This window comes from Centroberyx gerrardi, chromosome 15, assembly GCF_048128805.1.
Source record: "Centroberyx gerrardi isolate f3 chromosome 15, fCenGer3.hap1.cur.20231027, whole genome shotgun sequence".
Taxonomy (NCBI): domain Eukaryota; kingdom Metazoa; phylum Chordata; class Actinopteri; order Beryciformes; family Berycidae; genus Centroberyx; species Centroberyx gerrardi.
In genome coordinates this window covers 10600184-10613571 of record NC_136011.1, presented here as the reverse complement: position 1 = coordinate 10613571, position 13388 = coordinate 10600184, and the positions used below count along the sequence as shown (strand labels likewise).

At 43.7% G+C, this 13388-nt stretch overlaps 1 protein-coding gene across 2 annotated transcripts in view; it reads right to left on the bottom strand.

Annotated features, from left to right (window-relative positions):
* The window catches only part of macrod2 (mono-ADP ribosylhydrolase 2), a 399869-nt gene that overhangs the window by 108544 nt on the left and 277937 nt on the right, over positions 1–13388 (bottom strand). For both annotated transcript variants that reach the window (XM_071897955.2, XM_071897956.2), the window contains exon 6: positions 11757–11878. In XM_071897955.2, coding sequence (XP_071754056.1) covers positions 11757–11878 — 122 coding nt within the window. The remainder of the gene's footprint in view (positions 1–11756; positions 11879–13388) is intronic.

Below are 13388 nucleotides of genomic sequence, written 5' to 3'. Positions count from 1 at the left end.
GATAAGCTAAGAGAGATCTGGAGGTTATCTGGCATTCCTAGCTGTCTGACAAAGTCAAACCATGAAACAGGATTCACCCCTGTGTTCACTCCCGCAGACACTTCATTCAGCATATGGCATGGTGACTAAATCTTTGGGTTTTTCAGGATTCATCTCTATGTGGAATGAAAAAGGTGGATGTAGGTTGTAGCTGATTTAAATTTAAATGTGTTCCATGGCTCTGACAGGTGCTGGATCACTCATAAAAGACGAGTGTGACATTTACGATATCAAGGTCATTGGTTGACAATGCAAGAAATGTTTAACCTGCTAAATTACACCAGGAAATGATTACTTGAGTAGGCCTACTTCATGATGATTTAATGCTAGCATGTCGTATAATTTTTAATTAACTTGGAACAGGAGAGAATATGCAGGCTGGGGGTGTAACTCAAGGACTAGCAGCACATTCAAGATGAGGCATCCAATATTCACCAGCTAAATGCTTTCTCTATCACAAATTAAATCACTTACAATATATATATCAAGAATCAAATGACATGTTTCTTGGACACGGCAGATCATTCAGGTGAATGTTAAGTGCAGGATCAACAATAAAGGCCAGGCTATGAATTTTTCACACACAAATAACCACTGAATGAATTTCTTCTATCTTGGTAAATAAATGCAAATCCTCAGTCCTAACACAAATGTCATTGCCAATAAAAGGGATAAAACATTTGCCAGGCCAGAAATAAGTATTCTACACCTCTCTGGCAATCTACAGCATCAAAGCAAGACAATCCTGCAGTGAAGGCTGTGGGAGAGCTAATATATCTCCTCATAAACCTGTGCGAGGTGCTGTGTTGCCTCTTGAATTGCTGAGTAGGCCTTGTTTGAGCCTGTTTAAAATTGTGAGTCAATCAGCTCAGGCCAGGCATAGTGCGTCAGCCCTCGTTAGCTGTGACCTTGGGAGATAATAATGGCACTAAACTGGCTGTATGTGTGGGGTAATAGCACTGTGATTAAAGAATTATGTAGGAGAGCATAAACATGGCGTGTCTGCCAATGCACACAATCATTCACCTGAGCCTAAGGGAAGACTGCTGTGGGTTTGATAACACCCAAGCTGATGAGGGGCAATACTTGTAACTTGTGTACAGTTGTGGATATAACTTAGGTCTACATGATTTTGTAATGAGTGTCACTGGTGTACTGGCATTCTCATAAATATTAATAAATGGGGGGGTGACCTATTGGTCAACACAACATGGACTGCTCTCAGTTTGCTGTCAAGTCTTCAGACCAAACCATGCTGATTAGAAATATGGATCATGCGGATGGGGACTATTATAAATATTCATTTCTGACTTTATATATATCCTGGATTTAGACAAGCGCAGTTGTGCGCTTTTGAACGACAAAAAGAGCTACAAACATTCCCAAGGCTCGCAATTCCTGTCAACTCTCTCCCTAATGCATTCTCTTTGATAACACGCACAGGAATGAATGCATAAACAAAACACAGGGAAGAATTGTGCTCAGTATGTTTAGAGTTGAAAAAAAGGCCTGCTATGAAAAATCAGGAGAACAACGAAGTGAAATACTGTAAATAATCTCAGAGCAGAGAGGAGCACTAGCCTGTTGGATGACATTAGGATTCAAGTTGTGCTCAAGGCAAAATAAGTCAAGAAAAAAAGAAATTTTACACAAAATGACAAGGCAGAGCAACAAAGACTGAGTTGTGAGGAACAGAATGCCAGTTACAAGATAAAGTCCATGTAACAAGATTAAAAGTAATTTAAGGCAATATTACCGAACAAAAACTTCACCTCCTCTTTTTACAAAGGGGGACATACATGAACAAAGAGAGGGCTTTCTTTCTCCTGTAGCATGATACCTTTTCTTATTAATTCATCCTCCCATCAGTCAACACTAACAAAATAGAAGTCACGAGCCAAAGATTTCACCAGCTCTGTATATCATCCACCGTGCCTGTCTTCCGCATAGGATAAATCATTTTTTGAAAAATTGCAAAAAAACGCTGTAATTACCTGCCTGTTATTAAAAGTGGGTAGCATTTGATATCTTGAGCAATGCGTAGGGGAATCTAATAAAGAGCTGATCTCTCTGCTTTTCTCCCCCTGCCTGTATGGTGTGCATAAACTCATAACATATGGAGAAAAAGCGACGTTGGAGGCGGTGTAACAGTCAGCAAGCCCTTTAGCAGCTTGACAGAAAACGAATCTGTGTATCTAAAGGTGTTAATTAGCCACAGACACCGTTTCTGCAATTTTTGGTGCCGTTCTTGCATTGGCCACTTGCTCAGTGCAAAAGCTAGGAATCATAACTAAATAAATAAAAAAATAACCAAATAAATTATCGTTTGGGTGGCACTGGAATCCAATTCATTTTAATCTGAGATGCCGTCCGATTTCTTCCCTTCAAAACATTCCATGCGTACAGCCAGAGTGAGAAAGAATGTCCCTTGTGTGTCAAACCACGGCAGAGAGACCTTGTACTTCGCCCAAACACATCTGTAAGACAGGGGGCCATGATTGAAGGATAATTGGGTGCAAGCCTGTTGAAATGGAACCCTGTGATAGACCAGGAAATTCCAGTTTCATGGACATGGCACTGGCAAGGTCGACTCCGGGTGCAGCACCTGGCTTCATAAAAGACACAAATGAAACACTAGAACAAAGAGCTCCCAGGCCAAGAAGATAGATTCCACACAGGAGCAAAGTAGGACTCACACCTGTGGCGGAGCTACTAACCTGATTAGCACCGATTCATCACATGTTCACAATAACTGCTCGCTTTATCATGATGTTTCTCTCTTAATCCATAACTGGTGAAGCAGCTTATTCTTTGATGCAGAGTCATGTTAAACGTTACGCTTTGTAACTTTAATTAAGTGCATTAAGAGGAACGCACAGATTCAGCGCTCTCATTACTATTCATTCAATAATAATTAAAATATCCATCTGTGAGTGTTAAATTGAAAACGTCGCCATGCGTATCAAAATTGCAGCGTAATGAGTGTCACCAAGACGTGTGGATGGGTGGGAGGTAGAGGAAGACAAAGAGAAAGATCCTGGATGTGCTATTACATTACATTAGCAGATAGAAAGGGTTTTCCTGGTTATCCATTCATATTCCCTGTTTAGACAGCCCCGCCCGCTGGCACGGACTCAAAGGGGCCACAAGGATGACCGAACACATCAGAGCGGCACGTGGCATTACCTTGGGGACAGCGCCGCATCAATAATGAGATGGCTGTGAGTGTGACAGCTCTGTCATTGACACGCACGCACACACATACAGGCGCTTCTCCGCTGGACTGATTCTGCCTGTTAATTAACCATAATGATGTAAACAAGAACTCATCCCGCCAAAGTCCGCCGCCGCCGAACGGCAATCTGTTACGGTATCTGCGAGATTGCCGAGATAGTCTCGCCGCACAACAGCCGTGCGACGAGAGAGGCCCGCGCTGCTGACAACGGGTTTCATGTCCACCTTTTCCTGCTCAGCTGCTTTGATCGGAGGCGAAGCATTTATCAGGTGGTGGAGGAAATGTTTGATGGCACCACAGATGTTTCAGACTCCAGCGCAACTCTAAACAGATGGAAGCCTACTAGGGGAAGAAACACCCTTTCAGGTGTAAGGCAAGCACTAGGTTATTCTTGTTGAAGTTTTGTATGTATTGGTTTGGCTGAGGAGGCTTCAAAGCAAACAAGACGCCACTGTCCATGTACTATTTCTATGTGAGCGTTTCTCTTGTTGTAAACAAAGAATGATTCAAGAGTAGCCTCCCTCGGGCGGATGGCTGAGACTTACTTTGAAAATCAGCATTGTTGTGAATGACTCGTACATAGTTAACAGAGCAACTTATCTGAATGTGAAGCAGCTAATCAGAACTAATTGCTGCTAACAAAGCGTCAGTTCTCTGGGTAGATCCATGGGCTTTCTTCCTGTCCTCATTCTCTCTCTTCTCTCTCTAAGATGTCAAGCCTGAGGGAATGCTCACATGGTAAGAAAGGAGAGGTTTTCTCAGTGCAGCCCCAATTCCCACTGTGAAGCAGAGAGAGAGATAGACAGATATGCCTTTTGTTCTCTGATATTGCCCACATTCTTCAGGTATGTTTAATTAATGCATGCTCATTGTGGCGTTCTCGTCTCGTGGCGTATGGCAGGGAAAGACATCTGTTTAATCAACAACTTCCTCTGACAGTCCCTCAGCTGGGTGGGAGCCGTCTCTTCTATTCTCAGATGGTACCATGGAGGGATATGAGCCTCATAGAAATTCAGAAGGCCGCTTCCAAGAGCTCCTCACAGCCAGGTACAGTAGCAGGGAAAAAGATGAAGTGAAACCGGCCCAAGTGCTGAGCCTGAGTCTCACACTGCTTGATTGCTCTTTAGTGCTTAACTTATTTGAAGAGCTTTCATTATTGTCAGAGCATATTCATCTAGAGCTGAACTGCTGCCATTTCCCTCGGAGAACATCTAGGTGGAGTAGCCTTTGTAGCAGACAGCCTTTTAGTCTTGCTGATGATAGCTATGGGCTCCCTGCGCTTGTAATCAAGACGCTGGCCTGTTCACATCAGCCCACTCTACATAGACACTCTGGAAATTATTTCTTCGATCCCCCATCAACTGTGATTACCCCTCTTGAGGTGTGTGGAAATGTCACATTTTACATATCCTAATATTTCACCCCACATAAACCAAGTTCTGCATTATTCCCTGGAGTGAAATGTCAAGGTAAGGTGATGTTGCGGGGCTGTCCCCTCACCCAGGCCTGGAGCTCCTCCCTCCTCCTGTAGGTGCCTCCCTCTAAACTGGGGCGCTGGGGTAATTGGGGCTCCGATGGTCATTAACTTGGGCTGGATGGCAGACCACCACAACCACTATCAGCGTAATTGGAGCTAATTGGCCCGGTGTTGCCCATGTTTCAGATCAGACAAATAGCAACGACTAATTTAAATGGCGGCGTGACCTTTTTAAAGCTTCAGTCTAATTAACCTTTTTCGACGCATGCAGGTACTCTATGTGGAACTGGGGCACAAGCAATGACTGGCTGACTGGCCACAGAGAGGGCTGGGTTATAATCACATACATGCAGAGCATGCTGATGGGGGGATGATACCCCACGAGCTCCACTGGAGCACATACGGTACAGGATCAGATTATTTATTTTCTCATTACAGCTAGACTCATCTTTACCTAAAATACAACAACTGGGTGAACACTATGAATAACATCAATGCCTTGAATGCTGGCATCTTGGTACAAAGAACAAAAACACAACCAAGCACTAGAGCACAATGTCCAGATGTTAAGAGAGGCAAGAACAGAATAATAATAGACTAGGAAAGTTGAATTTAAAGAACACAAACACGCTACCTTCGTGTTGGCAAACAGAAGTGCATTAGGATGTGTGCTATTGCCAACATGCACACCTTTAGATGTGAAAGAAACAAATCATGGAGCAGATGTTATAGAGAAAAACAAAGATGTTCATGTGAAGTTGTATCTAAGAAAATACTTTCAACATCCTCCGTCTTGTATTTTCACAGTATTTGGCTTCTGTACTCTTCTGCAACATATGGAATCTGCCAATGAAGTTCAGCAAATGATATTACCTTGAGGAAAATAAGATTGGATGCTGTCATTGTGGAGGAATTCAAAGTATGAACTGACTGGGATACTGGGTGATATACACACAGAGACCAACTGCGTTGTGTAATCAGATCAGCAGTAAACCTCTCATTCTCCTATCCCAATTAATGGCTCAGTTTACTTTGCTGTGATCAGAAGCCAAGTGTATGCACAATAAAGCCTTTATACTTCTCCCAGCCATTATATAATTAAATTGGGAGTCACTTGCACTCCAGGACAATAATTTACGAGAAAGGAGGGAGAAACGGGTAGAGGAAAAGTTTGCGCACGATCTGTTCAGTGCATAAATGAAAATTAATTAATCACTTGGGGAGCCGGCACACCAAAATGGAATAGGGTGGGAGTACAAAGTCGTTAAGTTTTACACGGTAGCATTTAGAAACATAAATAATGACGAAGACCCTACAGTACACTTAAATACAGCAGTAAAAAAACAGATTTTCAAATATCAACAGTGACCTACACTAAATAAAGGATGAACAGGACAAGTTATTTATTCTATATTTGGCATTATTCCTCAGGACAGAGGAAGTGCCGTGGAAAGCGGCCAGCCGTAACAGAATCTAAGATGTCTTGCGGGGTCAGAGTGTCAGCTTGTCAACCATACCCCCGTGTATTTTTTATCCCACAATACCATGGGGCACGCTCCCTTGTCCCATTGATACGGGTTTATTTGTACTTCGCTCGCTGTCCCTGTCATGTTAAACAGGTCAACAGATTATCTAGTAGGGGCTATCAGTTGTCATCTCCAAAAGCTGGGTGTGCATACTGATGTGACACTATCAGATACCGTTTGTGGGAACGCATTTTGGGAACACTGTGGGGCAAAATGAAGGGAGGCTAATGCTAGCAGCCTTGGAATGAGCCCACAGAGGAGGGTGGCTAATCCTATCATTCTACACCATTCATCTCCAATCCACTTGGCTTTCAGCATTTTTTTCTCAACAGGCAATTTGTGGTTTCCCTGCTGGATCTCCTCGAAGCCAGTGTGTTATGGCTACAAAACACTTCCAGGGCCGCCTGGGAGTCAGAGAGGAGGCCAGTAAATGCAGTCTGAGACCCCGTCACTGTCCACACTGACAGCTGCCAGCCCGCTGCAGGCCGCCCGAAATAGCTTAATGACAGATGCTTTCGGAAAGCATCAAATTGTGGCCTGTCGTGGTCGAATTAGAAAAAAAAGGAGGCTCGGTTTCCCACAAGATCATTAGTCAACGACAAAAATCCCTTGCTGTATCTTAAACATGCCGCATACCCTCGAGACTAAAATCCTCGTTATTTCGTCTCAACGGAACGCTCCCCAAAGACTCTGAATGGGCTACTTCAAAAACAAAGCCAGTTAATTTAATAATGCACATCAATGCTTTGAAATGGCAAAAGGGAGGCTATTATAAATGAGACGATAATGATATTTTGGGTAAACATGCTTATTCTTTTATTCTAAAAGGTCACAGTCTAAGGGGTGTTTAATATGGTCTCTGAAATGAAACATGGTCCAAGGCTGAATGGCTTCCAGATGGTGGCGTCCCCCTCCATACAGTCTGTCTGTCTGTCTGCTTCTGCCTGACAGATGCCACGCTCGCTTCCAGGGAAGAATCTGAGCAGCCGTCCATGACTAACCAAGACAAGAGACCTGCATTAACCATCTCCTCTGTTCCATGTACTGTATGGCATGCCATCCTCAGCTCCTCAGAGAGGAGGCCCCCCGAGCTCTGAACATGTATACATAGTGCACGCATGCACAACCATGCATCACTTACAGGCACTCACACACACACACCCGCACACACACACAGGTAAAGAATCCATCTATCGGCAAGCGGCAAAAACCTAGTCTTGGATCCAAGCAATTATTCTCTCACTCAGCAGATAGTGTGAATGGCAGGTCTCAGCCAGTGGTTGAAATCAGCCCTTCAAGCTTATACAGTAAAGATTCCAATCTGCCTCTCTTTCCCCCTGGGTAGAGCCTTAACTCATCAACACCATCACTGAAAATCTTTCCTTTTCATTTCCTGGCCAATTCAGTGGTGTGGTACTGCTGAATAGTGAGTTTCCCCAACATGCCCAGCTGTTTCCAAATGGACCATAATAACATGGCATGCTCCATATATCAGACCAACCATGATTAGACCTATTTAATGTGTCTTGGCTCAGGCAAATATTGATAGCCTGCTGGAGCGTCTTCACTCCCATCGACCGGCGAGGCAGTGTTATTATCACAATTCATCTCCGAACTCAATCCGCCAAAAAACGATATTTCTAGCTGTATTTCCTCCTTGGCGGCTCATCTCACCTGAGCCTCCTCTGGAAACAAACAGCACAGTGTACAAGCACTGGGCAGAGGAGGGGGCTGTTTAACAGTGTGCTGCTCGCCAGCCCAGAGCTGCAACTCTGCTCACGGACTGCACAGCTCCCACAGCTCCCCTGTGTGATGTTGCAGAGCCCGGCCGGCCGTGCTGGCGTCCTGGCCGTGGGCTGTGGTCAGTCAGAGCCCAGGGAGCTGTGACAGCTTGCTCTCTCAGCCACAGCGGGGGAAAAAAATAGAAAAAAAAGTCGCTGGAGCCTGAGAGTCCTCTGGGCAGAGAAAAAAAAAGAGCAAAGAGTGTCACCGATAGAAAGACACACTCACATACAGTATACCTTCCACAGATGTGTGTAAACACAGATGTGCGCACATCATATACTGTATACACGCAGCTGTACACAGACACACGCACACCATCACTTTCAAGCATATGGTGCAGTCAGATGATATATAAACACTACTCCATAAGCGTTCCACAAAATCCAGACTCCAGCACCGGACGAGTGGAGGAGCTCCCATCCAACCATCTGATATTTATCCAGAGACTGAGACAGAGTGAGGGTGTTAAAGCCCGGGCTGTTCCAGATAGCTTTCAGCTTCAGAGTGGGGGGTTAAACGGCAGGTTTCTTGGCTCAGGTTGATCGCCATTTTTCATCTGAAGGCCATCCCTCAGTAAGCGTCTGGACCTGCAGCTTCTTCTCACAGCGCGCCCTATGGGCCATGGGCGATAACATCAACACATCCGCATTTACATCTCGGCCAATATAGGCTTGACAAAAGAGTATGCTTTGTAAGCCTTCATATCAAAAAAGATGCGGCTACAATTTTGTGGGATGACTTTTTTTTGTTTGTTTTTTTTACAATGTGGTCTATTTTTTACAATGTCTCTCAAGTGAAAATAAAATTCATGCTGTTCTGAATGAGTATATTGCCTCTTTCAAAAAGCAGAATAAAATTCAGTTTAAGAATTTATTTATGCTATTCTCCAGCCTGAGACTGTTGTTATGAACATTATGAACATAAATAACTCTCTCTCTAAAAACAAAGAAACAAAAGTCTAGTTTGGATGCCATCAATATGCGCTATCTAGAGCTGCTCCAGCACAGACTGGGAGACTGACTTTGTGGACTCAGAAAAGGAGCTGTTACCAATACAAACTAGAAACCGCACCCATAAATTGTACTCATATTGCCAGGAATTGCCCTAGGTAGTCTAAGAGTCACATTTGCCATCTTCTCCAACTTATTCCCGGTAGAGCTGTAAATCAGTGCGACATCACATGGGGACAGGAAAAGCTCTTCTATCTAATATCTGACTTCTGGGGCTACTAGTGAATGTTCAGTCACACAAACTGTGCTACCCTAAGGTATAGAAACTGCATTTTCCAGTCCTGAAATTCAGTGGTATTCCTTTTAAACTCCCTGTCTTGACATGCTACAGGGACAAGGAGATTTTGATGTGATGACTGTCGTAGCTGTGCTTTTTCTTAGCCTAAAGGGTGGCTTTGAGCTCTAAGAAACAGGGATTAACTACCAAGCCTTGCTTCTTTTTAATCTTTCATGCTCAAGTTTATTTTGTGTTAGGCTTTGTTTTGACTCCTATCCCTTTGTAATGCCCTGGAATCCCCATTAGGGAGCCAGCCGTCTAGCATTCCCAAATGCAGCCCCCCTCTTTTGCCCACTGTGCAGACCCACTTGGCGGGGTGCCCGTCCATGGTGGGCTCTCCCTCTCTGGTTTCTCTCACACGGCAAAGCTCACAGTGAAACCCTTTCAGATGAGTCAAAATGAGCTTAGTGCTGATCGGCTAACCAGAAACCTGGACTCATTGTGTTCTGTACCAAGAGGCTGGATCACTGTCTTTTAACAAAGAGTTTGGACCAGAGAGCCTTTGGAGCTGAAGGCCTGGAGCCTCTGTTCAACTAAGTCTTCCCCCATATCAAGGCAAAGTAGACTAAAACTAAATCAAGGTTGCGTTGTTGTTTGAAGTAAGAAACAGCCATTTCCCCTTTCTTTTGGTAAAAAGGCTTTCTGTTGTCCTTGTAGCAAGGAGAGACCAAATGGACTGTGGCTAAGATAATGTAATGACTGGGCTCATCCTGCAAGGCCAGTCAATCACAGAACACCACTGTTTTCACTGAAGGCCTGCTCAACACAGAGCAGCTGTACAAATACATTAGACAGGATCCAGCCAGCTCCCAGTAAAAACAGAAACTCTGTTTCTTATAAATATATGAATTATTGGATAAATAAATCAAGAGATAGGCTTAAACTAAATAAATCTTTGGAATGTGCCTGAAACAAAACAAGGATTGGAACGTTTGTGGATGAAAAAAAGAGAAGCCGGGAGTGAAAAGGAGCTATTTCTCCAGCCGAGGCCTGAGAGGCCCGATGCTGATGAGTAGGCATTCCCTCTGCCCAGGCAGCCCCAGGCAAGCCCACAGCCTCACTATCCCCAGTGTTTCACATGGACCTCTGAGCTCCAAGTCAGGGCTGTGGAGTAATTTACACCATCAGGTAAATGATGCTATCCTGCAAATTACATTCTAATGAAATGTCATGCTTCTGGTTCATCAGTGTCATCTGTTAGTGGATGCAACTGTCATAAAAGAAGTCTAAAGATCAGCAGGCAGACTCTCCCGGTCCTGATTCAACTTCAAGACATTTATTGTGACTACTTCAGTCATTTGGCTTCACGATCCGTTTAATTGCTACCTGGAGGTGTCTGTCACACTCACAATGAATCATCAACTGAACAGAAAATTGTCACAATCATCTATAATCAGACTGGTACTCATCCATCTCTTCTCTCCTGTTGGTAAGTACTTCCATCGATTGGCCTCTGATGAGGCTGCAGGGCTATTGGTTGGTGGTGGAAATCTGATTTGTGGCTATTTGGTGTGATACTGATTTGTTTACCCTCTGCGGGTAGGGCAAATCCATAAGTCATGTGGACCAGACTGGAACATGCAGACCAGAACAGGCTGGAGGCTGGGACAGTGTTTGAATGATCTGCTGCTGCCAGCTGTGGAGTGTGTGGGCATTGTCTCATCTCAAGCCCTTGGGATTCAGCCAGACTCACTAAACCTAGTGCTTTTCCAGTGCTTTAAAGCAGAGAATGTCTTTTTGAGGAGGTAGCACACGAGCACACACACACACACACACACACACACACACACACACACACACACACACACACACACACACACACACACACACACACACACACACACGTAAGAATCAAAGCACTTTCACTGACTCCTCTTTAGTGCCAGACAATTAATTTACTTGGGAACAAATAGAAAATCACAAATCCATGTCACAAGCCTTTAAAGAATTCAAGAGAGGTCACACTTTTTACCCTCAAAGTGGCTTACCAAACAATGACAAAGCAAAAACCAGGCAGTTATACTGGGGACTTCAATATGGAGTGGCGGACACAAAGGCTTGCCTTTCATTTAATCGCAACCCAACATAGTCTACATGAAAAGCTTCCATTTGACAAACATGAAACGTCAACATTTTGTTGTGTTCTCACAGTTGCTTTTGTTTAAATAAAGAAGATTAAGGCTCAGAACTATATCTTAAACGAAAGATGCTAAATCCTTTTGTTCTTGTACCTATTCCAAATGTCCTTGCATTTTCAAACAGCTTTTACTCACTAAAGGCTTACTCACAGAAAGAAAAAAACATACTGCAGCATATAATTCATTTCTTTGAAGCTGCACAGAACAGAGACAAATTCCTCCTCAGGTAGTGAGATGGGTCGGAGCGTGGTGCGGCGCGCAGTACTCACCACAGTGCTCAAGCCATGCTCCTTCAGCAGCTTGAGGGAGTTCTGGTAGCAGGAGGTGAGGTCATTGGTCTCCGTAGGGCCCACATGACCTCTGGCCACTGGGCCCACAGTGTGGATCACATCTGTTGGAAGGGGACAACACAGAAAGCTCATTTCAGGGTTACATGGTCGGCAGTTGTCTTTCTAGTCCAGGGAATTGCGCCAAGCGGTGTTAAGCAAAGTACAACAATCATACTGTAAAACCTTGCTGCTGCCTGACACACTGCTGAGCAGCCCAGCCAAGGCTTTTTAGAACCTGCAATATCAGCATCAAATACAAATAAGATAAAGTTTGTCTTCACAATGAGACAATGGGGATGGCATGAACAAGCCAGTGGCTAAAATGAATACATTTATTCAGTTAATAAAACAGCAGCCCAGATAGAAAATCAATTACAACATTCTTTCATGCCATCTACTCAAATATTCATATCTCTCCCAGTACTCTCCTTCCCTGCGCATAGTAATGTCTCTGCCTGTCAATCACTGGTCTCCTTGTCTGGCCAGGCCAGACTGAGGAATGCGGTCTCTTAATTGAATCATAGGAGTGATGACAGGAAAATAAGAGAATCTAAGCAGTGACTTGACAGAGACATAATCTTTTACATCCCGCCTGACTACCCTTGGCCTTCTCTATGTTGGACAGGACAGGTCAACAACAATATACAAGTAACTCAGCATCATCCACACTGCATTCCTGTTTTACTGCATACTCCCAGAGAGAGAGAGAGAGAGAGAGAGAGAGAGAGAGAGAGAGAGAGACTGATAGAGGTGAGAGAGAGAGAGAGAGAGAGAGATGGAAAGGGACAGACTGACAGACAAGAGAGAGAGAGAGAGAGAGAGAGATGGAAAGGGACAGACTGACAGAGACGAGAGAGAGAGAGAGAGAGAGAGAGAGAGAGAGAGAGGACATAAAGACTATCCAGTAAGGTTCACCACAGGTATTGCATTAGCACAGACTAACTCCCAGCATGCTGAATTTCAATGTACACTGTAAAAAGTAATTGTATTGAATAAGGCTGGCATTTTTGCTAGCATCGTTTATCTCTGTGTGTATAAAACAGGTCATATACCTGAAAATTCCTCGAAAAGGTCATCAAGGTTAGGCTGCAATATCATGCCATTGTAACTTATGATTTAAGAAACCGTGGATGATGAATGGTTTTCTGTTTATTCAAAAACAGAATGTTTCGGAATATAGAATAACACTCTGTAAAATTCATTCAACAGCTTTGGCCGGTCATGATACATAAATCTCAATTCATAGCCCATTAAATATTGATTGACTAATTCATTTGCATCAAGTCCCCATTTCTGTGCACTAAAATGTTAAAGTATGAATACTGAACATTCTGGTTCATGTGAGCGTAGGCAAGTAAAACACAGCAGCCTAGTGAACAAAATGCAAAGTCACCTCAACTGTGTCCCTCTTTTCTTACACCTAACCTCACCATTTACTCTTAATATGAAACACTTAGCCTCACTTTCCCACAGAATAAATCTAAGCTATATTACTCCTCTACTTGACCATAAATCATTTATGGATTAAATTTAGTTCTCAGTTGTATGTCTGGTTGCTTAATAGGTCAGGAT